Below are 25,514 nucleotides of genomic sequence, written 5' to 3'. Positions count from 1 at the left end.
CGGCACGTTGGGGTCCAAAAGCACATCCCCAATCTCCCTTTAATTTACTGGTTCTCCGTACAGAGACCGCTCCCTGGCTAAGCCCCGTGATCTTAATCCCGAAGAATAACAAGGAAGAGCCCGGCTGGGTTTCCTATGCAGGAATCCGTCTCTGCTGGGCCAGGAATTAAGTGTTTGCAAGGCCAGGCTGGATGGCTGCACCCTGGCGGGGACTGAGCTGCTGCACTGGGAGGGGGGGTTCAGCCCGTGCTCAGGCAGGCTGGGGGCTACGGGTGAGTTTTCACGGGGAAAATATAGGATTCCTGTGAAATGGGATTATGGAGATTGGGCTTGGTACACGTCCTGTGCCGTGCTGCATCTCTGAAGGTTTGGGGTGAGTAGCGAGGGACTCACACCTGTACTGGGGCACCTTCCTGGGAGAGACTGGAGCCCACTGGGTTCACTGAGCACCTCTCCGCTTTCTGCCCGGGCTCCCGGCTGGATGAGGAGCCCCCAGAGCGGGGAGGAGCCGTAACCCGACAGGCAAGGCACGACTTGCTGTCAGGCATGCAAAGCAACGCGGCGGGGAAAACTCCGGGTTTTCCTGCCTAACTCTGCCTGTTCTCCGCTGCCGGCGCCCGGGGAGGGATCCTTTCCCTCTCCAAGCGACTGTTCCCAGTTGTCCTCCCGACTTTGGGGGGAGTTTGGAGGAGCCGCCCAGGCTGATGTGACCCCCTAATTGCAGCAGGGACGGGAGCTCTCTGGGCTTGGCGATGCTCCCCGTGGCGGGCGATGCTCCCCTTTCACAGCGGCAGAACGGCGCTGGCTGGGCACGCAGCAAGCCCCGGCTCTGTTCGGAGACGGTGAGAGCCTGGGCCACATCCTTCTCCCCTGCGGAGCGCTGCAGGTGGGTTAAAGGCAAGAGGGAGTCGGCAAAAAAAGCCTCCCCGTGCCATGCACGGTGTGGTCCCTTTCGCATCGGGACCTCTGCCACCAAAGCTGTGCTGCAAAGGTCCCAGCCCACGTGGCGGTGGCTGTGGTGAGGCTGATGCCAACGTCTCCCGGAGGTCACAAGCCACACGCGCGTGACTTGCGTGGTGGTGGCTCAGGACCAGGGTCTTTTCCTGCCACTGGCCGTACTGGTGGGGCCGAGCCGCTCTCCTGCTGCCTGAGCAGGCGTGCAGGCAGCGTCCCTGCCAGCACGAGGGATGCCCCACTGCACTGGGCTGACAGGTCTACAGCGGGCTGGTTTTCAGGCGGTGCTGCCTGCAGTTCCCGCATCCCTTTCTCCAGGGTCTCTACGACCGGAAAGTGCTTCCTTTTGCCGCCCTGCTTCGGACATCATCCTGGTCTGAGTCACCCAGTTTGTTTGTCAACACCCTTCGGCTTCCCTCCTCCTCCTCTTCCTCCCAAATGTGGGTTGGGAGTTGCTCCCAACCTGCTCCATGGGCTGGAGCAGGGACTGGTACCCGCTCCTTGTGCAAGGATGCCCACCACGGGCACCATCGCCTGGGGACACGAGGGTGGCAGGCGTGGGCTGTCCTGCCGGGGCTCCTGGGAAAGCCGACATGTCACCGGGCGCCGTGGGTTTTTGCAGTGTCCCGTGCTGTCCGGGGCTATAGGTGTCCTCAGCAAGGGGATGGATGAAGCTCTTCCCTCCTGCTGGAATAACTCCTTCCTTAGTGCGTCCCGGCCCCGTGGACCCCTTCTGCAGGGGGTGAGGTGGAGCGTGGCAGGCAGGAGCTGGGTGGCTTTGCCCTGTGGGGCTGGTGGTCCCGGGCACCCGGCGGGTGGGAGAGCCCAGGGATGCGGCAGGAGCTGCCGGCTGCCTCCGTGGCCAGAGGGATGGGGAGGTGGGCGGCAGCGCAGGGAGGGTCCCTGGCAGCTCACACCTTGTTCTGGCATCTCCAGGGAGTCACCGGCCCGTTAATTGCTGCATAAACCAGCTGTTAATTTGGGCTGGGACTTCCTATAGACACTAGCCCACGCAACGGTGGCAGAGGTGACACCGAGCCTCACCCCTGGCGCCGGATCCACAGCCGTTGCGCTCCAACGAGCCTTGTCGGGTATCGGTGGCTGCGTATCCCCGGTGCTGCTGAGGAGCATCCTTCTCCTGCCGGGAGGCTGGGTGGCAGCGGGACGGGCTGCGGGGTCAGGTCCGGAGGTGCCCGGCGAATGCCAAAAGGCGCCTGGCTGCGATGTGGGGGATGTGCGGGCAGTGGGAAGAGGTTTGCCGTGGCTTCCTTAAGCGTGACACTCATTTCCTAGCCTTGGCCGCAGAGGCGGGAGGCGGTGGGTGCTGGTGATGAGCTCCGAGCTGGGTCTGGAGGCTGAAACCCTCACCCTGCCCCGGGGCGGGGGGACCCATGCAGGGAGGCTCTGAGGGATCAGCGCCGCAACGTGCTGGAGGTGTGGAGCGGTTTCTCGTAACGAAGTGTGTGTCTTCTTTCATCATGAAATAAATAACTCCCCTGGCATGTCGGGGCTCCCTGCCAGCAGGGAAGGGCTGGTTCTGGCAAGCCGGGGCTTACCTGCAGCCGTCGTGTCGGGGCACGGGGCGCGCTCGGAGCCAGCGTGTTGGGGCAGGGGACGTCGTCGGCTGCGGGGGGGCCTCTTGTGCCGGTGGCCTTCCCACGTGCGCAGGAGCTGGGAGCCCTCCTGGCCCTGCCTGTGCTCAGCCCCGGGGCAGAGCCTGTCTTCCCTCCCGGGGGGGGCTTTCCCTGCCTCCCCCTGCAAGCGCTTAGCCGAAGACCTTGCCTTGGGCAAGCTGGGGCACGCATGGAGGGCATCCCTGGGAGCGGCAGGGCTGGGGACAGGAGTGGCAGAGCCGGCGTCACAGCTGAGAGCTCTTCTTGGGCCCTCGGGTCAGCCCGAGGAGAGAAAAGCACCCTGCAGACCAGGACCCCCCCCCTAAACCCCTTGCAGGGACCCAGCAAGGGAAACACAGCCAAGAGCTTGGATTTCCCAAGCCTTTACCTCCCTCCTGCCCCCAAATCGCTGCAGAGGCTGGCTCGGAGCCCAGGGAGGGCTCGGCGCCTCTTAGCACATCTCCTGTCAGCTCTATCCCACCCTCCCCGGGGACCGCCGGGCGCCCGTTCCCTCTGCCCGAGCCCGGCAGCAGGTTGCAACAAGCCGCTGGCTCCCACCCATGGCTCTGCCGCAGCCAGGGCGCTGCCGGTCCGGCCCCACGCTGGGAACACCAAAGGTGCCACGTGGGTATGGGGACAGTTGCCGAAACAGCACCCACCCCTTCCCCCCCCCCCAAAAAGAACGCAGGGTTCGGTGTGCTGACCGCCCTGGTCCCTGGGGATGTGGTGGGTGCCATGGGCAGACCCTGCAGCCGACCTCGCGGGCAGGAGCCTGGTCCCATCCCGTGGGGAAGGAGCAGTGTGGGACCCATCCGTCCCGTTTCCATCCCTCTGACAGCATCCTGCGACCAAGGCTTCATTTCACAACCCAGCCGGCCGCTGCTCTGCCCTCACTCCCAACGAGTGGGGAGATGGGGGGGAAGCTGGAAAGCTGTCTGTTCGCAGGATGGTGCCTCCCACGCTGCCAGGACGCCGGGCTCCGTGCGTCTCGGAGCTTTTCAGCAGCCAGAAGGGCTGGAGGGATCCAGGGATGTGTATCCGTGGGAGTTCACTGGGGCGAGGGTTGAAGGCAGCCGAGCACCAGGCTGAGCATCCACTTTGCCCCAGCAGGACCCAGGTCTGGTCCCACCACCCAGCCTGAAGAAGGTGTCACCGCACCCTTGGGCTGCAGCCCCCAGAGCCCAGTTGGTGCCTGACCGTGAGGTCCCCAAGCAGTGGCTGTGCCCCCTCCCCAGCCCCTGAGCCTTGCCCGGTGCCCACACCAGCTCTATGGGGAGCCCGGTGCTGGGGGAGGGGGGGCAGGAGGGGAGGAAGGGGCAGAGCAGAGCAGCTCCTTGCACGAAAACTTCCTCCCGGCTTCCTGGACTGGAGGGGGAGGAAGGAGTAAAACTCCACCTTTTCCCCCCTTTCAAAGGGAAAGGGCAGCAGCGTTTGGCGCAGGTCCCGACTCGGGCTCGTAGACTTTCTCCGTGCCCTCCCACCCTTCCCCGCAGGGGTCTGTCCCTGCCTGCAGCCGGGCTCCCAGCCCCGCTCTGGGGAGCTCAGACCCCTCTGCTGTGGGACTCCCCGGGATGGGATGTCCCCAGGCAGCAGGGATGGATGGGACCCTCTGCCCTGGAGCTGGCATAGGACCTGGGGCAGGACTTCCCTCCCCTCCTGCTACGTTGGTGGCACCTGGGGCATGGGACGGTTGTCCTGGCTCTGTCCCTCTGCCAGCTCTGCTCAGCATGATGCCCCTTGGGGGGTTTCCTTGCATGAAGGGTCGTGCCCCAAAGCTGACCGTGACCCCGGTGCTGCTGCGGGGGGCAGGAGAGCGAGGCCACCAGCTCCCAGGCACCCAAAGCAGTGGCAGATGAGCCGTGGGAAACATCCTGAGCCGCTTCCTCTGATCCCAACATGCGCAGGGCATCACCTGAGACCAAGGCAGAGCCTTGCCTTGGGAACGTCCCCATGCTGGGACCATCCCTGCCTTGGGAACGTCCCTGCCTTGGGAATGTCCCTGCCTCGGGAACGTCCCTGCCTTGCCTCTGCCTAGGAGCCGCTTTGCTCTGCGTGCTGCTGCCCACCCTGCCGCAGCGAGGAAGGCAGCGGTGATGCTGCCAGCCCCACGGGGCAGGTGCCCACCAGCCTGGGTTCTCCATGGTTCACCAGGGGCCGTGGTACTTCTGGAGCGTCCTCGGCCGTGGGAGACGCTGAGCCCATGGCCACCCTCGGCCGGGACATCGCACTCCATGGGGAGGAGGGAGCAGGTGGGGGGGGCACGGTGTGGGACAGGCACTGTGGGGCAGGTGGAGTCCCTCTGTCCTGCCCCAGTCTGGCAGAGGAGCTGGGCACGGGACCCCCCCCAGCAGCAAAGCCTGCGGCAGAGCCCAGAACAGGCTCAGGGCTGTTTTGTTCAAATACCTCTTGGGTTTTGTGTGTTAGTTTGGGTTTTTGTTGTTGTTGTTGGTTTTTTTTTTTTTTTTTGGATGTTCATAAAAGTCTTTGTTTGGTCTCCTCCCGTGGTGCTGGATTGGGTTTCCCACTGGCACTGGCCAGCTCAGCGGAGGGAGAGCGTGCCAGGTTCAGCTCTTCTGCCTGGGGCTGGGCACAGGGGGGCACGAGGAGGACGGCTGCTCGTCCCCTGCCGAGCCCAGAACCATTTACTGGGACATCCCAGAGCAAGGATCCCCCACCCCCATCTGTCCGGGTACCGCAGAGACCCGGAGATGCCCCCGTTTGTTCTGCCCCCTTTGCCTCGGGGACCCCCCCTGGTCCTGCGGCTCCCAGGCGCCGCGGGGCCCTGCGTGGGTGCCCAAAGGATGCTGCTGCTCGTGCGCCACCCCACTGCGGCACCGCCGGCGCCCTGGCGTTGACTCAGCCGTGGTGGTGGGGGTTGCGCCACGCCGGCGCGGATGCAATGCTGCCGGGCCGGTGCTGGTGGATGAGCAGGACCTTATCTGGGGAGGGGTGATGCTGGGTCCCCACCCTGCTGCGGGGCAGCGCCTGCCGTGGGTTGGCAGCTCTTTTCCAGCCTGGCCAGGCACCGGTGGGACCCCGGGGATCAAGGGATGTGTGGGGTGATGTGACTGCAGGCAGGATGAGGGCAGCGGGTCCTGGTCCAGCGCGGGGTTTGGGGGATGGTACCCAGATGGAGCTGAGCTGCTCCACAGGGATGCTTCACCTCCCCACAGCCACCTCCCTGCCCGTGGGACGTATCCTGACTGTCCTGCGGGTGCAATCATCTCTTCTGGTGGGCTTGAACCTAGTCCCTGTGCCCACTGGGTAGGTGGCACTCTGGACCAGGATGGGTTTAGCCTGGCTGGGGTGTCCGTGTGGGCACCTGCTCCCCATGGCTTTGGAACATCACCCCTGAAAGCTGCTCAAAGGATAAGGGATGGGGCAGCAGGGTCTCGCCCGCATCAGGCAGGGGTGGGGGGGCAGGAGGGGATCTCCCTCTCACCCCATCCCTTGGAGGCCGTTTGGGCAGGGGGGTTCGGGCCACACATCTCCCGCTGGGCTCAGTCCAGCCCCGACCAACTTCTCCAGAGACGTTCAAAGGCCCCGAACGCTGTTTGTTATTCCCATGCACATTCCTCGCGCGCAGCCCTGCAGCAGCCTTGTTCCCGGGGAGCAGCAGGAGACCGGCATCCACGCTGCGGGAAAACACCGGCCGGCACGTAGCCGGATGCTATTCCCTCATCCGCTGGGCTGGATACGGCCCCAAGCTGCGGGAGTGGGACTGGTGCAGGGCGCTGAGTCCGGCTGTGCGGTTGGGAATGGGGAGCAGGAGCCGCGGGTGAAGGGTGTCCGAAGCGTGGTCGAGAGCGCCGTTGGGGTTTTTTGGCTGTTCCTCCACTTGAGGAGCCGTTGCTGAACGTGCTGCTTCGGTTTTGGCCCCGTGGGTTTTCGTGGTCTGCTTTAGATCCTCCTGCGGCCGCGGCCGGGCACGGCTTCGCTTCGGCAGGTTTGTTTGCTCTGGGCTGGGAGGGGAGCGGCGTTGTGCAACCGCCGCGGCTGGGTGCGGTGCTGGGAGACGGGATGGGTGCTGCCAGCGTGGGGACAGACCCCCCCCCCCCGCCCCGGGAGCATCCCCGGGGACACCCCCGGTGATACAGGCTGCCGCTGCCAGCAGGCGGGATGGGGGATGCCGCAGGGCGCCGGAGAAGGGGTGCACCTTGAAGGCGGCGAAGCGAAGCGCCGTGTCCCCGACGGGTGCCCCAGCCCCGAGCTGGCACTACGGGCGCTTCTGACTCATCCGGGGGCAGAGCCGTGCGCGGCAAAGGCAGGGCCAGAGAGGATGAACCGGTTCAGGCCTGGGCCCATCTGGTTTCTCCTCCGAGGTTCTGCTGCCTCATCCCTTCCCGCTGCTCAGCCCCCGTCCTGCCCACCCTTCCCCGCCACGGCGTGAGTCAGAGGACAGCCGCCCGCTCGCCTCGTCCCCGGCACTGCCGCCCGCCGCACCGCGCCGCACCGGGGCTGCTGCCAAGGGGGCGGCAGGATGCATCCCCTTTCGACCCGGACCGTGCCTCTGAGCTGATTTGTAGCTGAAAATATTGCTGATGGCTTTGGGAGCGGCGCTGGAGCCAGAGGCAGGCAGCGATGCCCATCCTGCCGGGTCCCCCCGGTGCTGAGCTGTGCCCTGGTGCTGGCGGCGGCGGAGCACCCGAAGAGCTGCGGCAGGCGGCGCGGGCAGCCTCCGCTCTCAGTTTGCTCCAGAAAACTCCATCTAAATCCCAATAGGGCCCTGGAGCAGGAATGCCCCAGGCTCGTTTTGGGTGGCTTTGTGTGGAGGGTGCGTTTGGGTGCAGGAGGTAAGGGGGGAAAGTGTCCCTGGTCTTCACTCTCAACCCCGCCCCCCCCCCCCCGCCCCCCCCCCCAGTTTGTTTTTCCCTGTTTCAGTCTCTTCTGGTCTGTATGAGAGGGGAAAATACAAATCGCTACCAGGTCAGCCCCCAGGTCTTACGGTCAGAACAAACCCTCTTTCAGCCCCTTTTCTGCCACTGGGTCCCCCCGGGTGGGGAGCTGGTGCCCGACCCCCCCCCCCCAGCCCCAGCATGGCACTGGGACCCCGCGCTGGAAACCCCCTCCTGGGGGGATGATGCTCCGGGGATGCTGAGCCCGGCAGTGGGGCTGAGTCAGGCCCACGTGAAGGAGTTTGTGTTTCTGGGTGGAAATGAACTCAGATTGAAATTCCCAAACCCCTCAACTGCCAGCGGGGGGGGTGGGGGGTTAACCCTTTGGGTGCACCCGTTGGTGCTGTGCGGTGCTCGCCTGGCTCGAGATGCTCTCGGCTCTTCTCGGTGGCAGTGGCACTGCTTGCACCGTCCCTTCTGCTGGTTGTCACTGCCTTGCTGATGCTCAGCGTGCCCAGAGCCGTCCCGTGTCCTGTCGTGCTACGTTTCCTAAAATCTCGTAGGGATGAGCCTACGCTGAGCCAGGCCCAGCACTGCCATGGGGCGAGCTGGGGGGCAGCGGGGATGGCACAGCAGTGCCCGGCAGGGACAACCCGTGTCCATGGGCCGTTGCCAGCTCGGCAGCTGCAGGGGGTGCTGAGGGCCCATAGGGTGCTGCTGGTTTGAGGTCTGGCTCAGCACCCCATCCCTGGCATGCTGTGCACCCCGTCCCTGGGGTGCAAGGGATGCGAGGGATGACCTGGTCACCCTTCACCCAGCCAGTGGCATCAATGTCCCTGTGGTGGCCTTGTCGCCGGCTTCCCTTGCTGGAAAAGCCACCTTCATTGTCCTCCCGGGCTGCCGGGAAGAGCCGGAGCATCCCGAGACAGGACGTGAGGGACAGGATGGAGGTCAGCGTGGGAAAGTCGGTGCTTGGGTGTCGACCATGGTGCTGCCCGTTCTCCCCGGCTCCCCTCCTGCCGGCCCAGCGCGGTCAGGGTGCCAGCGGCTCCGGTGCCCCCCTTGCACGTCAGGTATGGGAACTGCCAGCCGGGCGGCCGCTCCCTGGCACGTTGGGGACAGCGAGGGATGCTGGGGACAGCCGGGGGTGCCGCGGGGCTGTCCTGGTGAGTAGTGCCCCACCGCCTCCCACCGGCACCCCTGCCTGCCCCCGGGAGCCGGTGGCCGGGTGAGGAGAGACCCTCTTGGTTTTGCTGCCTTTATCTGGGTGGAAATCATCTTTCCTCCCTTCCTGCCTCCCTGAGGTGGGAGATGGCCGGGCTGGTGGCACCGTGTGCCAGCCCGTGGATGTCCCTCTCAGTGTCACCTCCTCTGGGGCTGCTGGGAGCCTGCGCTCCCCCCTAGCAACCCAGCCCCACTCGCTAATTATTTACTGGCTACATTAGTGATTAACTCCTCCTGCAGCAGCTTTGGCCATCTGGCCGGGCCGGCACACACACTGCTCACAGGTCCCCCGCCAGCGGGTTGTCCTACGGGCCATCGCCACCACGGCAGAGGGACCTTCACCAGGGTGTGGACACCCAGCGAAGGGACGCGATGGCACGGCCCCCTGCGTGTCCGCTCCTCTGTTACTCTGCAAACACATCCCTGTGCCATCACCCCCTTGGGGAACCGGCGGCGAGGGGACACGGGGAGCCTGCGTGGAGGTTGGGGCAGGGGGGCGCTGGGGCTTTCCTGCAGCCCCGCTGAGTCAGGCTGTCCCGCTGGGGACACGAGCCAGGCGAGGTTTCGTCATGAGCGTGGGGGCCATGGCTCAGCCGGTCCGGGAGCTCTGCTTCAATGAGCTTTTTTGTCCTTTTTCTCCTTTTTTTTTTTTTTTTTTTTTTTAATACAAGGGGGAAAATTCCCTGCCTGCGGTGAGGCATCCCTGTGGCATCCCGCAAGGGCTTGGGCACCCCGCTCCCCGCTGCGGCTCCTGCTCCCACTCATCTCAGCTGCAGCGACCCGGGGGGGGGGGGGGCTCCTGGGGAGGGGTTGGGATTTCAAAGGCACCCTCACACCCCCCCTCACCCTCCCAAATATATTGAAGTAGCAGCAGAGGGATGACATGGTCTCCGGAGGGTGTGTCTGGTGCGAGGGACGTGGGGCTTCGGGCTTGCGAAACGGGATGTGGGCTGACGGGAGGTTGGGGATGACTGTTCCTGCTCGGATTTGTCAGACGGTGGCCTCCAGCCTCCCTGAGGGGGGGGGGCGGGGGGGTTGCATGCGTGCGTGTGTGTGTGTGTGTGTGTGTGCATGGGCATGTGTGCGTGGATGCGCGCGGGTGTGCGTGGATGCTCATGGATGTGGTGGATCCATGTGCTGCCAGTGCCCGCTGGCCCCGCGCCGCCCCGTGGGGTGCGTTTGGGAGACCCCCGCTCCCCTAGAGCAGCTCCCCCCGGCCGTGCACGCTTGCGGTGATGCCACCCCGCTCAGGGCATGGGGACCCCGCTCCCTGTCCCTTTTTTTTTGGGGGGGAGAGCGATGAGCATGGTGGCCATGCGCCGGGGGACAGCCAGGCCAGCCTGGGAGGAGCCAGGGAGCAGCAGGCAGCTCTGTGTCCCCAAAAGCAAGGCTGCCAGGACCTTGCCAGGCGGGAGGGATGGAGGCTGTTTTGGGTGCTGAGGAGCAGTGCACCTTCCTCTACCTTTACCCCTTCAGCTTTAACCCTTTGCCGCCCACCCAAGGTCATGACAAGTCACAGAATCGCAGACTGGTGAGGGTTAGGAGGGACCTCTGGAGATCATCTAGTCCAACCCCCCCGGCCAGAGCAGGGGCACCTACCGCAAGGAAAGTCAGGAAAGGGGAAAGGACATCCCCAACCTCAGCTTATCCGACATCTTTGAAGGGGCACAGGGGATGACGCTCATCCCGAGAGCAGCTTTGCCGAGCATCCCCGACAGAGACCGCCCTGGGGAGTCACAGTACCACAGTATCACAGTATCACAGTATGCTAGGGATTGGAAGGGACCTCAAAAGATCATCTAGTCCAATCCCCCTGTCGGAGCAGGAACACCTAGATGAGGTTGCACAGGAAGGCGTCCAGGCGAGTTTTGAATGTCTCCAGAGAAGGAGACTCCACAACCTCCCTGGGCAGCCTGTTCCAGTGCTCTGTCACCCTCACTGAGAAGAAGTTTCTTCTCAAATTTAAGTGGAACCTCTTGTGTTCCAGCTTGAATCCATTACCCCTTGTCCTATCATTGGTTGCTACTGAGAAGAGTCTGGCTCCATCCTCATGACATTCCCCCTTTATATATTTATAAACGCTAATAAGATCCCCCCTCAGTCTCCTCTTCTCCAAACTAAAGAGACCCAGCTCCCTCAGTCTTTCCTCATAAGGGAGATGCTCCACTCCCTTAATCATCTTAGTTGCCCTTCGCTGGACTCTCTCCAGCAGCTCTCTGTCCCTCTTGAACTGAGGGGCCCAGAACTGGACACAATATTCCAGATGCGCTCTCACCAGGGCAGAGTAGAGGGGAAGGAGTCACCCGGGCTGAGCCACCTCCCTGTCCCTGCTGGGCTCTGTCCCACCTGGGACGTGCTGTGACGCTGCGGCGGCCCTGACCCTGCAGGTACCTCCACAGGTCAACGCGTGCGTTGAGAGGACGGGGAGTAAAAGTCACCGCTGGTGGGTGGGGGCCAAGGAAACTTTGCAGCAAAACCTTGGGGGGGATCTGACCTCCCTGCTGCCGGATCTGCTGACTCGGCCGGCCGCGGCCCGGGCTATTTAAAGCATCACTCTCATTTTCACATGATTTCGAGGGTAATGAGGGAAACGAGCTCTGGCCACGCACTGGTGGCTTGGCGGGGCTCTCTGCGAGGAGGGGGCTGCCGGGATGGAGCCCTGGTCTCCCCACCGCGGTGAAACGAACCACAGGCAGGGAATACAGGCAGCTGGAGGGACAGATACGGTCAGGCTGCCCGTGCTGTTCTCCAGGCGATAACGTCTCTGCGCGAGACCTGGAGCTTGTGGCTCATTTTTTCTCTTTGGCTTTGCTCGAAGAGGTGCCGGAGCTGGTGCTGGCCCCGGTCATATGGGAGGTCAGGATAAGAGCTTCTGCCGTGGGATGTGCCTGTGTGGGGCTGCTGCTGGAGATGCTTCCAAGGGCAGAACGTAGCCAGTCCAGGCTGCTGGACCAGCTTGGGCAGCTTTGGTAGTCCTTCTGAGGGTGAGATCCACCTCCTGCCCTGGTTCAAAGCCACCAAAGCCGGACCAGGGCTGCTCTGGCCGGGCCGTGACCTCTCAGTACGTGAGGGCTGCACATGCCTTTGGGGGCGCAACCCGCATTGCCAGCGGCACCGCCTGCTCCGGGGCTGTTGCCGTCCCAACCAGCCCCTTCCGTCGCGTTGGCACCGCTTTGGGCTCGGTGACGGCTGCGGTGGCACAACCGGTCGGAGGGGTGGGCAGGAGCGGGAGCCGCCTCTCCGGGCTGGTTTCACCCAGACGAGCCTCGGGCTGCGCGGTCCCCGGGCGTCATCCGGGACGAGGACGAACCTGTGCTGCCTGTTTCGTCCCTCTGCCAGGGAGCTGCGCGCCCTGCCGTGCCCGCCGTGCTGGTTGCTGGCTGGGTGGGTGATGGGGGGGTGGGGGGTGGGTCCCTGGGGACCTGGCGGGGAGCTGATAGCCAGACCCTGCGAGATGCCCAGGGGTGTGTGAACCCTCCTCCTTGCTCCCCGCATCCCACCTAGCCCCGTGTCCAGCCTGGCCCTGGGGGTTTGCCCGGCGGCTGGGATGCCCACAGCCTTTTTTCTGCCCTCCCCGTGCAAAGGCGGCTGCTGCAGAACCCCTTTATCTCTGCCCGCAGCCGCCACGTGTGGCTTAGTCATGGGGATGGCTGGGGAGGGAAGGAGGGGAGCCCGGAGGCTGAGGGACAGATGAAGCGTCTGATCAGAGGTGGCTCCTGCTGAGCCAGGCGGTGGTGGGTGCCATTGGCACCCCTCTGCGACCGCCAAGCTGGTGGCTTCTCCCTGTCCTTGCCGGGAACCAGAGGGACGTGCCGGAGCCTGCACCGGCCCCACAACCCTTCCTGTTTGGGGACCGGCGCCTCTGCACCGCTCGGTGTGACGGGGACCGGGGTGGGTGGTGGCACCCGAAGCAGCGGGAGGGTGTCCGTGCCAACAGCTCAGCGGTCCCAGAGCAAACACCAGGCTTGGGAAAGCACTGTCTGTAGGCGGCTGGGGACACCCGGCACCACCCTGCGAGGTCCCGGCGTGTGCTCCCGGCTTGCCAAAGCGCTTTGCCGTGGGTGTCTGAGCCCACACCCAGGACAGGGTGGGAGCCGGGTGGGAGCCAGCCGAGCCCCAGCCTTCCCTCGCCCCGCCGTGACCGGGAGGGGGGAGCTCAGACCGGGGAGGGCCGGGAAGAGACGGGGGACACAGCTCCCTGGACTGCAACCTGTCCCCAAACCCCTCCAGCTCTCAGCTGGACATGCAGCCGAAGTGGCTCGTAGAGGGACGGCCGTTTGTGGGCGGCCTCGGTCGTGCAGCCGAGTCGGGGGGGATGCTCTCAGTAGCCCCCAGCACCGCCAGGTTTTCTTCAGCTTGGTGAAGGAGCCAGTGGGTGGCTTAGCCGGGTCCCACGTGGGACACGAGATCCCACGCACGGTGCTGTGGGTGTGGGAGGGTCGGGGCACCCATTGGCATCAGCAGTGTGGGCTTCCCATCCTCTGCTCACTGGCAAAGCCCAGCTGTACCACCGCTAGCGGTCCAGGTCTTGCCGAATCCAGTGTCACCTTGTGTCACCTCCTCGCCACGCCGCTGGCCACCTCTTCCCGCCCCCCGCCCCCACCATGGGTCCCTCTTGCTGCCCTGGGGCTGGTGGGGCAGCGGGCTGGGAGCATCAGTGGCCCCTCAGCGTCCCCTCTGCATCCCTGAGCCGGGGGAGATTTTAGGCACCTTGGATGTTTGACTGCAAATCTTTTGTTTCAGTGTCTGCAAGTAATCGACTTTTGCTTTTCCATTTACTTAAAGCCTCCTAATTGGCCCCGTCGCTAATCAGGGAAGAATGAGTGACTAAGCCGTCTCGCCTGCCCGGGGACCGGGGGCTCTTTTTTTTTTTTTTCCCATGAACTGAAAGGAAATGAAACCTCAAAATGTCCTTTTAAATCTCAGCTGTCAGAGCCGCTGCCCAGAGCCCCGGCCAAAATCACACAGTTGTGTAGACGGGAGTTGCAACAGAGGTGCGGCGCCGGCGCAAGCGCGGCGTGACGGCGAGGTCTTTCTTTTCCAGGAGAAAATGCTGAAATCGGGGGTGAGGAATTTCTCTGCTGGGAGGAGCAGGCGTCTCGTTCTTTTGCCGCCAAAAAAAAAAAAAAAAAAAAAAGTGGTTTAGATTGAAAGGGATTTCCAGCCCTGGCATGGCGAGACGCCGGCCCGCGGGGTTTGCTCCCGTCGCGGTGCTGGCGGTGCCAGCATCTCCTCGGGGATGGGTTTATCTGCCCCCGGCTGCCGTCCTCGGGTGGCATTTTCTTCCGGAGCCGCTCATCCCACAGGGATTTGCAGCACCCTGGAGCAAGCTGTTCCTTCACGCCGGCTTGGCTGCGAGCGCGGCTGCGGGGCGGCTGCTGCTGGAGATTTTGGCTCCCGCCGAGCTGCGCTGGGGCTGGCGCGGGGGTCTGTTTTGTCTGGGTTCATGCCCCCAGCGTCGTGCTGGCTCCTGCGCCGGGGATGCGTCGCCAGCATCGTTCCTCCCCGCGCCCATCGCCAGCGCTTTGGCAGAGGCTGAGCCCTCGGAAATAGTTGGAGGCGACTCAAATTCTTTCCTTTTCGCGGGCTCTGGGGCAAAGTTGAGAGCGAAATTTCAAGCAGAGGCCCCGTGTGCCAAAGGCGGCTCCGGGGGAAGTTGTCTCTCTGGACCTGCGATGCTTTGTGATGTTTTTTTTTTTTGGGGGGGGCGGGGGGGGGGAGGTGGGAGCCCCACGTGGGGTCTGGAGCTGGGGTGGGGAGAGGGCAGGGTGTACGTGGGGAGGGTGTACGTGGGGAGGGTGTACGTGGGGAGGGTGCCATGTGGGTCAGGGTGCCGCATGGGGCAGGGTGCACGTGGGACAGGGGTGCTGGCGATGGGTGTTGGGGTGCTGATGCCCCCGGGAGGAGTAAAGGGGTGCCGTGGCTGCCACCCCGGGGCTGGGAAAGCACCGTCCCTGCTGCGGGGGGGGGGTGTGTGTGCAATACCCCCCCCCCCCCATGCATCCAGGGGTGGGGGGCTGCCGTCGGAAGGGTTCTGCCTGTGGGATGAAGCGGAACCCCCTCTGGTGTGGGGTGCAGGGGGGCACCCAGCAGCTGAGGCTCTCCCAGCACCTTGGGGTCACCCCGGTTTGGAGGTGGGGGTCCCTGCCTGGCACGAGGGGGGTGACACGGGGATCGCGGTGGGGGCCGGGCTGTCCTTTGAATCTCCCTGCTGCATGCATGGCCCCGAGCATCGCCGGCGGCAGACCCGGCCCCTCCGTAGGATGGCCCTTATGGGGGCGCAGTGGGGTCGGGGGGGGGGGGGTGAGGGATGTTTGGGGCCGAGGGAGGGGGTTTGCCCCCCAGTCTCAGCTGGCCAAGGCGGTCGGAGCTGGGCCAGGGGAAGCCGTCGGCGTCGCCAGAATCAGCTTAATGTCAGGAATTTCCTGCCGGGGAGAGGAATCCGTGGCATTAATGTGAAAGGCCAAAAAAAGATGGTGCTGTCCTCAAATTAGTCCCTGGGCTGGACAGGGAGGGCAGAGGGCAGCGGGCTCGGCCATGGCCCCCGCACCGAAGCCCACCCTGGCAGGTGGGAGGCTGATGGGAGGTGTGGGGAGGGGGGGAGGCGTCCGAGTGGGGAGCCCGGGGGGGGGGGGGGTCTGCAGGAAGGAGACCCCCAAATGCAGCCCCTGCCTAACGTGGCTCCGCTCTCCCGTTGCAGAGAAGACGGGGAAGGTGCTGGGGGAGTTCTGCCGGTGCTACAAGGAGCAGTATGGCGTAGCGCTCTTCAACAGCGTCCGCTATGAGATCGAAGGCAATGGAGGGCCGCAGGCCCAGCTTCTCCATCGCAAGGTAAGAGCCTGGCTCCGCGTCAGGAGCTCCGTCCCCGTGCCCCTGTGGCCACGGACCGACGTCCTCCCAAAAGCCCAGGCACGTCCCTTCTCCCTGTTCCACCCTGCCAGGGTGGGATGTAGCCCATGTGCCACTGGTCCAGCCCATCCCCGTGGCGTCGTGCACAGTCTGTGCAGCATGTGGGGCTCCCTGGGAGGGTTTTCTTTCCCGATCCGTGCAACGAGCACATCCGGCAAGCGGGAGCAAGGCTGGCTTTTGGATGCAGCCCCTGTGGAGGAACGTGCTTGATGCCAGGGCTTGTGGGAGCTCCCAGGACCCCCTTGTGCCCGGGGAAGCCCCAAGCGGGGCATCCTGGGCTGTTGTCCTCCTGCTCCTGGGTGCCAGCGATGCTCCAGCCCAGGCAGATGCCTGGGGAGGGGTAAGGATCCCCTGGCAGGCGCTGCTGACCCCACTGGGGAAGAGGAGGTGGCTCCAAGTCTGATCTCCAGCAGCCACCTCCAACCATCCCCCCCATGGGACTTGTTGCCTGTGGCTCCGGCACCCGGGGATGGATCCTGCCCTCCCCTCCTGCTTCCCAAGGCAGATCACAGAACCACAGCATCCCACACTGGTCAGAATCGGAAGGGCCCTCTGGAGCTCCCCCAGTGCCACCCCCCGCCAGAGCAGGGGCACCTCCAGCAGTGGCACAGGACACGTCCAGGCGGGTTTGGAATGGCTCCAGAGTGGGAGACTCCCCCCCTCTCTGGGCAGCTGTGCCAGTGCTCTGCCGCCCGCACAGGAGAGAAGTCCCTCCTCAGGTTGAGATGGAACTGCCCATGGTCACGTTTGTGCCCGTTCCCTCTTGTCCCGTCACTGGGCACCACTGAGAAAAGCCTGTTCCCATCCCCCCGGCACCCTCCCTTGAAGGATTGATAAGCATTGATAAGATCCCCCCTCAGTCTTCTCTTCTCCAGACTAAAAAGCCCCAACTCCCTCAGCCTTTGCTCATCAGAGAGATGCTCCAGTGCCCTCATCATCTCTGTAGCCCTTTGCTGGACCCTCTCCAGCAGTTCCCTGTCCTTCCTGACCCGGGGAGCCCCGAACTGGACACAGTGCTCCAGATGTGGCCTCCCCGGGGCAGAGCAGAGGGGGAGGATGACCTCCCTCCACCTGCTGGCCACGCTCTTCTTGATGCCCCCCAGGATGCATGCCAGCCGGGGCTTCTCGCCATCAGAAAGGGTTTGGGGTTCCTCCATTGCTGGGTCGATGGAGCTGCTGTCCTCAGGGTGCTCCTTGAAGCAGGGGAGATGCGATTGCACGTGGGGATGGGCTTCTGCTTTTTTTCGGGGGCTTAAAGGGGTGTTTTAAGAAATCTAGAAAATGCATCCATGAGGTAAGGCTCAAGCCCTCGGTGCTCGCAGCTGTTGTCTCCCTGGTCCACCCAGGAAGGTGACACCTTGTCCAGGCTCCTGCATGTGCCCCCTCTCCTCCGAAAGGTGCCTGGGTGCCGGCTGTGTGGAGCAAAACAAAGGTGTGGAGGTTCCTGAGCGGCAGCCGGGCACCCGGTGTCCTCAGCAAAGTGTCCCTTTGGGTTCCTCGCAATTTGGCAGATGCTTTCAGCCCTCCCGGGGGGGGGTGGGGGAGGGGGAGTCCCTCCCTCCCCAAGGTTGGTTGCTTCATTAAACAGCTCCAGCAAGCAGCCCAGGAATGCCTGAGGACCAGCGGCGAGGCGGGGAGGTCAGGGACGCCGTGCAAGTCTTTCAAACCACCAGGGTATAAATAGGACATCGCTCTCCTGCGATGTCCCGTCTGCTGCCCGCCCTCTGCCAGCGTCCCAGCGGTGCCACTGGGATGTACTGGGGGATCTGTGTATCTGTGGGGTGGCTCTGCAAAGAGCTGGGGTGAGCATCTCCTCCAGCTGGGTTTTGCCCTCCCCAAATACGCCCAAAAAGTCAAGAAGCTGCAGGGTAGCATTCTCCCTGTCCTTGGGCAGGTCTAGCCGGGATCTGTTGTTCGGGGTTTTTTTTTTTTAATTTTATTTACTTTGTACTTTTTTTCCGCCATCTCTGTGGGAACGCGGTGCTCAGAGGCAATTCCGGGGGCTGGTGGCCCTCTTGGGTGGAGGGAGACAGCCGGGCTGGGGTCCGAAGTGTGGCTCGGTCACCTGAAATGGCAGCACGAAGCGGCAGCGATGAGAACGAGGAATAAATGTTTCTGCCTTTGATGCCTCCGGCAGCCCAGGTGTCCCCAGGCAGCAGTGGGGACAGCGCATGTCATGGCCTTGGTCCCACAGCCTCACGTGCCCCTTAAAAACCGGTCCCCGAGCATCCCCTCGTCTCGTAACAGCCCCTCCTGCCTCTCCCGGCTGAGCCCCAAAACGGACATATCCAGACCCCGATCTCACTCCCCATCGCTGCCCGTCCCCGCAGCAGGGATGCAGCAGCTCCCCGGCCCCTTCCCTGCCCAGCCTAGCAATTTGGCACATACCGGCCTGTCCCAAATATTTGCCGGGGTTGGGTGGTGCTGCCCCGGGGCGAGGAAGGAGGGGACGGCTGCGCCGGGGCTCCTGGGATCCCGGTGGCCGTGAGCAGCCGTTCCCCAGCCGAGGGTTCCCCGGACCCGTGTCCGAGCTCAGCCTGGGTTTTATTTCGTTAGCAGCCAGTCCGTACGGCTTCGTCTGCCTCGGGCAGCGGTTTCGAAACTGGTTTATATGGGCTGATTGTCCTTGGGTGAGCCGTGCCAGCGAGATGCTGACGGGGACTCCCGGAGCTGGCACCACCTCTCTGTCCCCATCCCTGCTGGTGGCTTTGGGGTTCAGGCTGTCATCCCTCCTGCTGTCCCCTGCAGGGCTTGCTTCGTGCTTTCTTCTCCCCTTTCCAAGGGCTTTGGGAAGCCGTGAGGAGCAGCGAGGTGCTGTCAGAGGGTTTGCTGAGCCAAGCTGCTCTCAGACCTCCCTACCACCCACGGGGTGTGGGGTCGGGGAGCGGTGGGGTGCTCGGGCAAGATGACGGGGTTCCTGGGAACCAGGAGATGGACAGAGACAGGGAGAGGAGAGGGAAAGGTCCTGGTGCTGGGTGCATAGTGGGACCCAAGCCCTGGCTGGTCCCTCCTGACGGCCACCGTGGTGGATGGTGGGTGGCCACGGCAGGAGAGGCGGCTGCTGCACGCTCCCGCCTTCACGAGAGCTCTCGGCTCTTGTTTATGTTCCTGGGATCATAAAAATTCTTGGGACAAATTCTTGGCTCGCTCAGCCGGCCTGTGTTTGGGATGGCGCAAAAGCTGCCGGCGTGTGGGCCAGAAGGTGCAGGAGAGCTGGCGAGGGACTGCTCGGTCCCAGGGGGAGGGATGCTTTGGGATGTGGGATGTCCTCAGCCTGTTCCTGTCTCTGGTCCTCCACGAAGTCCAGAGCATTTAAGCTCTGTGTGGTGCTGAGCTCTGCAGGGTGGCTTCTCGCTTTTCCTCTTCCATGTCCTATCTGGAGACCGTGCAAAGGTCCCTGTCGTCTGCAGCTTGCCTCTGACCCGCACCCTGGCAGGACCTTCTGGTTGATGTCCACTACCGAGCAGTACCATGCGTGCTCCCGCCTGCCCCAAGCCAGGGAAAGCGCAGTAGTTGAGGTTGGGAAGAGCTACTGGAGTGCTCTGCTCCAACCCCCCACTCAGCCAAGGGAGCTCAAGTCACTCAGCTGAGCTTGGCACGTCTCCCAGGAAGGAGATGCCGGGGACAGAGATGTGACCACCACCGTGATGAACACCACCAGGTGTGACTGCACATGAGCAGCCCCTCTGGGGTTTTCTAGGGCTGTGCGTGTGGTACCCCTCGAGGTTGTCACCCAGACGTGACTGTTCAGGCACCAAAATTTGCAATTCTGTAGGAGATAATCCAGTGGTGAACTTGGAGACCCTCAGCATAGGCCAAGTGCAGGAAACCTCACCCAAAGCTCCATGAACGGACCTTGCTGAGCTCCCCGGGCCAGGCTGTGGCCGTGGGAGCCCCATGCCACCCACTGTGCGTCTCCTCCCCACAGGTCCCATTGGAGGACCATGTCATCTACTCGGGCAACCTCTTCCAGTACATCGAGGAGAACAAGAAGTGGAGGAACCGCTTCTGCGTGGTCCCGCACAACTATGGCTTGGTCCTCTATGAGAACAAACTGGTGAGGGGCATCACCCTTTCGCCCATCTCCGGTGGGCACAGCTTCGAAGGGGGACACCCCATCGCTGCCGTGGCGTGGCCATGATCCCCGTCATCCATGACCATCTTTTTCTGCTCAGGCCTATGAGCGGGACCTGTCACCCCGCGTACTGGTCAACAGCGCCGGCTACAAGATCCTCACCTCCGTGGACCAGTACCTGGAGCTGGTGAACAGCAGTCTGCCTGGTGAGTGGTCCTGGTGGCTGCGGGGTGAGGAGGGGTGCTCGGGGTCCCCTGCACCCCAGTGCTCCTGGGCATCCCTTGGGACCTTTGGGAAGGGATGGTTTTGAAATGTGGCCATCCCTGTGGGCCTTTGGGAAAGGGTGGTTTGGGGGGTATGGACATCCCTGGGGACCTTCTGGAAGGGATGGTTTTGGGGTATGGGCATCCCTGGGGAGCTTCTGGAAGGGGTGGTTTTGGGGTGTGGGGCTGTAGGGAAGGAGAACAGCCCCATTTGGTTCAACAAGGCCAAGTGTCGGGTCCTGCACTTGGGTCACAACAACCCCATGCAGCGCTACAGACTGGGGGCGGAGTGGCTCGAAAGCTGCCTGGCAGAAAAGGACCTGGGGGTGTTGGTGGACAACCGGCTGAGCATGAGCCAGCAGTGTGCCCAGGCAGCCAAGAAGGCCAACACCATCCTGGCCTGCATCAGGAATAGTGTGGTGAGCCGGACTAGGGAAGTAATCATCCCCCTGTACTCGGCACTGGTGAGGCCTCACCTCGAGTACTGTGTTCAGTTTTGGGCCCCTCACTACAAGAAGGACATTGAGGTGTTGGAGCGTGTCCAGAGAAGGGCTACAAAGCTGGTGAAGGGTCTGGAGGACAAACCTTATGAGGAACGACTGAGGGATCTGGGGTTGTTTAGCCTGGAGAAGAGGAGGCTGAGGGGAGACCTTATCACCCTCTACAACTACCTGAAAGGAGGTTTTAGAGAGATGGGAGCTGACCTCTTCTCCCTGGCGACAAGTGATAGGACAAGAGGAAATGGGTTCAAGTTATGTCAGGGCAGGTTTAGATTAGATGTTAGGAAGCATTTTTTCACTGAAAGGGTTATTAAACATTGGAATAAGCTGCCCAGAGAGGTGGTGGATTCACCATCCCTGGAGGTGTTTAAGAAAAGGGTAGATGAGGTGCTTAGGGACATGGTTTAGGAGTGGTGGTGTTTTTATCAGGGTAGGTTAATGGTTGGACTTGATGATCTTAAAGGTCCCTTCCAACCTCACTGATTGATTCTATGATTCTATGATTCTATGATTTCCCCCATAAGGTGTAGGATGCAGTGTGTGGTGTCCGCTGCTCGGGTCCTGCCGCAGCTGCCGGGGAAGGAAGAAAAACGTCTGCGGCTCCATGAGAGCTGCCCCAAGCTGCTGCCACCTCCCCTTTCCTGGGGAGCACTGGGCGAAAGCAGCGGCTCCCGCTCCTCCATCCAGACCCCCAGGAGGACCAACCATCACCCTGCTCCCCATCCTCCTGCCCCGGGAGGCCAGGGCAGCCCCAGGGAGTGGGGCAGGAGCTGCTGAAACAGCCCACGTAGGGCAGCGAGGCCTTTGCTGGTTCAGGGCATGGGCACGATGGCAGCAGGGTCAGGCCAGCAGCTCTGGGGAGGGTTTTACACTGGGAATAACAATTTTTATTTTTTTTTCTTCAACTTTTACTTCTGATTTCCTTTTTGGAAGAATAAGGGCTCTTTGCACTTTGTTTTGCCCTGTGTTTTTGGTAGAACTCCCAGCAAAGGTGCCCCTCCTGCACCCCCAGCCCCGAATGCTGGGGAAGGTAGACACCCCCGACCCTGCAGCATCCCCATCCCTGTCCTGCCCCATCCCCTCCTCAAAGCATCCTTCTCCTCCCTCCCCAGGCGTGACGCCCAAATCGGGGCACTCTCCCATCCTGAAGTGCCCCACGGATTTCCCCCTCATCCTCTGGCACCCCTACGCCCGGCACTATTACTTCTGCGTGATGACGGGCAAAGAGCAGGAGAAGTGGCGGGCGGTTTTCCAGGACTGCGTGCGACACTGCAACAACGGTGAGCGACGCTGCAGGGGGGGGGGCACGGGGGCTCCGGGGTGGGGAGAGCATCGTCCTCCTGCTTGGGAGAAGGCGTTGGGGACCCTGCGGTGGTTGGGTTGGGTTTTGGGCTGAAGGGGATGATTTGGGGGGGGGTCAAGAGGAGGAATTGGCTGAGAGTTGTTGAGCCTTGTTGAGCATCGTTGAGCATCTCATCCTCTCCCTGAAGGAGGGTGGGGAGCAGGAGGGATCCATCCCCGGTGCATCCCTGTGCCCAGCTTCATCCCGCCGCCCGTGAGGAACGCGATGCCCGCGCCAGGGCAGGCGGCATTTGCGGGAGCCAGTGCGGAGCCTGGCTCAAGAGATGCCTATTTTCCACGTTGAGGTAGAAAATATTTGGTAATTAAGGTTCGTCGAAACTCCAAGCCCCGCTGTCCTGCTCCCACCGGCACCGCCGGGGCTCGGCGAGCGAGGGCAGCCGGGGCTGCGTGGGGCCGGGGTGGAGGCAGGACCTGCCTCCCACGTCAGCGATACTCTGGCAGGAAAACACGATTTTCCTGCTTGGCCGTGGCTGAGACCCAGCGCCCGGCGGTGCCTCGCGTGGTGAGACGTTTCCTGGGGATGGGGAAGGAGGTGCCACTGCTGAAACCTGCACAGAATGGGGTCTTTTAGTGGGCAAAGAGCGACGCTGCCTATTTTTGAAGTGCTTCTTTCACTCCCGAGAGCACCGCGTAGCCTCAATTTTGCCGGAGCTGCTGTTTGGGGAGCGGAGTAGTGGGGTTGGATCCAGAGCCTGGGTTTTGGTGGGGGTTTCCATCCTCCCGTGTTAGATTAAATCTTCTGAAAGCTTTGCTCTTTCCCTTCCTTTTGGTGCTCCTCTCTGCAAAACACATCCATGCGCTGTTGATGAGCTTGGGGGTGTCCGAGCTCGTTGGGATGAGTGTGTCTCCGCTGCCCACCCGGGACCTGGGCTCTTTTTGGGGGGGGGGAGGGAACTGGGTGCAGTGACCCCCCCTCCCCAGCAGCTCGCCCCCCCGGGATGCTGCTGGAGCATCACCGCAGGACCCCCTGTGCTTGCTGGCTGGAGCCACAAAGCCGGGGTGCTGCGAGCGAAACCAGCTCCTAATAAAAGAAGAATCAACCTCTCACACTAACAAAGAGCCAAGTTATTAATTAAGTTATATTTAATTTCCCCTCCCGGTTGCTGGGTGCTGCTGCGGGAGAGAGGAGGGACGTGATCCCCTCCGCCATCCCCGCTGCCAGCCAGGGCTGCGCCATTAAATCCTCTTCTCCTCCTCGGAATGTGATGAAAAAAACCTCAGAGGGGTGGGCAGTGGGGGGGGGTGTCTGCATTTCTACAGCCTGGATTTCTCTGTGAGATGGTTCTTCCCTCCCAAGTGCCATTTCTGCCCTCGCTGCTCCTGCGAGGTCCGGGATACTGTTTCAAATTCCATGAAAGCTCTTTTGTTGTTGTCGTCGAGCAATTTCTTTTTTTTTTCTTTTTTTCTTCCCCTAAATTGGAGGCTCTGTTTCTGCCTCCGGTTGCGATGAGTGTGGGAATTTTCACCTCCCCTTTCAAAAGGCTGGAGTTTTGTAACACCGGCTCTTCTGTAAGGACTGGGGACGTGCAACAGCTTTCCTCACACCGGCGGCATCCAGCCTGCTTTCCCCGGAGCCTGGGTGCCCTCGGCTGCTCCGAGAATGTCCCTTGCCCCGTACGGTGGCACGCGGGGATGGAGCGGTGCCCGCCCCGCTGGCTCTTGCCCCTTGCTGCGGGTGGGCTGCCCTGTCCAGCTGTGATTTGGGCAAGAAGCGGCTTTAAACTCACGTTTCTTCTTCGGCGCCGTTCCCCCGGCAAGAGGAGATGATCCCGTGCTGTGAGTGGGGTGGACTTTGGAAGAGTCGAGGTGTAGCATCGCTCTTTGGTTGTCCACCCCACGGTGCACCATCACTCCGGGGAGGCTTTTCGGGATCGGGTCCAGGCTTGGGTGGCTGCTTCCCATCCCCGACAAGGCGAGCTCGGATCAGTGCTTAATTAGCCACGAATTAATGAAGCAAACTCGCTAAATTTGCCCTGTGAAGTGGCATTCTTGCACCCAGCCCTGTCTGCTTGTCCCTGGGCAGGGTGCAGGGCTGGGGATGGGACCCCACAGCCGGAGCCAGGCTCAGCCAGGGATGAATGGCCCTGGTGGGGCAGACCCAGGTGGCTTTTCAGGGGACAAATCCTGCCCTGCTCTCTGCGTGGTTTAGAGGATGAGGTTTGGCTATAGCAGCTCTGGCGGGGGGAGCTGGAGCCTGTACTGGACTGTCCCACCCGGGAGGTGATGCTGAGCTGCAAGGAGCTGTGGATGGAGAAGCCCTGAAAGCTCAGCGCTGCTCTGGCTCCCGCTCCCACTGAGCACAGAGAAAGGGGCAGACTTCACTTTCTCAGCATTTTTGTTTGTTTTTTTTTTTTTTTTCCCCCCTGTATATTAAGCCGCCCCTTAGGAAAAGCTGCTTAGGCTTGGAGTTAAATGTAATCATCTTAGAAAAATCTGCGTGCGTTGGAAAAGATCCACTCACTACCCCGGGCTGTCCCTCCCGGGAAGGGAGAAACCACCCCTGGCTGCATCTCCGGCTCGCTGGGCGGTCCAGGGACGGGATGGGACCCTCTGCTGTCATCGCTGTGGGGATGCTCACTGGCAGCAGGGTGGCTCTGCCGGGGAACCCTTCGCCACCGAGCGCAGCCACCACCAGCCACCCTGGGCTCCCTCCTATCCCACTTCCCGCCTGCCAGAGCTCTGGGCGTGGGGACGGCAGTCGGGATGCTGTGGAGGGGGGGGTTTCACTCCCAGGAGTGTTTCTCTTTGGCTGGCAGGCGCCTCCGCAGCCAGACCCCTGGAGAGGCTGGGACGAGGCAGGGACATGGTTGGGACATGCGCCAGCAGGCTCCCGGGCTGTCCTGCCTGTCTGCTGCCCCCATCTCCTCCTCCTCCTCCTCCTCCTGGCACGTAGCTGTGGGCACCCCGGACCCTGTCTTTCCTCCTGATGGGTGCTGCGGGAGGGTGGGGGTGATGTTCGAGCCCCCCTTGTGCCGGTGCCCCAGTGAGCCATGCTGTGGTGACCGCTGGTAGTGACATCTCAGGGGTAGCCCAAGCGGAGCTGACTCGGGGACGGGGCTCTGACTCAGCCCTGGCGCTTCTCGGACTCTTTCCTCTTCCTCCCCCGCTACGCCGCTCCCTGCAGGGCCCCCCCCCCCTTCCTCCAGCCCCCCGACTGCCCCGGCCGGCCGTGCTGGTGGGCTCGCCAGACCCCATGCAGTGTTGGGGGTCACTGAGCCCCCCCCACCCTGCTGAGCCCCTGCTGTGCCATCAGGGCTTGCCAAGCCCCCAGGTCCCCATAGAATCATAGAATAGTTTGGGTTGGAGGGCACCTTGAAGACCATCCAGTGCCACCCCCTGCCCTGGGCAGGGACACCTCCCCCCAGCCCAGGTTGCTCCCAGCCCCTTCCAACCCGGCCTTGAACACCCCCAGGGATGGGGCAGCCACAGCTTCTCGGGGCACCCTGCGCCGGGGGCTCACCGCCCCCACAGGGAAACATTTCTTCCTGATATCTCATCTAAATCTCCCCTCTTCCAGTTTGAAGCCATTCCCGCTCGTCCTGTCACTCCATGCCCTTGGAAAAAGTCCCTCCCCGGCTCTCCTGTAGGCCCCACACGCACCATCAGGGCTTTCTTGTTAACCCCCCTGTCCTGCTGAGCCCCTGCTCCCGCCACGCTCTCGGGACTCATCGAGTCCCCAAGTCCCCAGGTACCATCAGGGCTTGCTGCCCCCCTGCTCCTGCTGCGCCATTGGGGCTTGCTGAGTCCTGGGGTCCCCATGCACCATCGGGGGTCACTGA

The 25,514-nt window shown here is 62.8% G+C and overlaps 1 protein-coding gene across 1 annotated transcript in view; it reads left to right on the top strand.

Annotated features, from left to right (window-relative positions):
- The window catches only part of NIBAN2 (niban apoptosis regulator 2), a gene marked incomplete at its 5' end in the record, with an annotated part of 34,557 nt that overhangs the window by 1,775 nt on the left and 7,268 nt on the right, over positions 1–25,514 (top strand). Inside the window, 4 exons of the mRNA XM_082492747.1 lie at positions 15,327–15,457; positions 19,464–19,592; positions 19,711–19,816; positions 21,486–21,653. Of these exons, the coding sequence (XP_082348873.1) occupies positions 15,327–15,457; positions 19,464–19,592; positions 19,711–19,816; positions 21,486–21,653 (534 nt within the window). The remainder of the gene's footprint in view (positions 1–15,326; positions 15,458–19,463; positions 19,593–19,710; positions 19,817–21,485; positions 21,654–25,514) is intronic.

The sequence above is a fragment of the Vanellus vanellus genome (genome assembly GCF_965231255.1).
Source record: "Vanellus vanellus genome assembly, chromosome: 18".
In the NCBI taxonomy this organism is placed as follows: domain Eukaryota; kingdom Metazoa; phylum Chordata; class Aves; order Charadriiformes; family Charadriidae; genus Vanellus; species Vanellus vanellus.
This window is presented reverse-complemented; position numbering and strand designations above follow the sequence as displayed.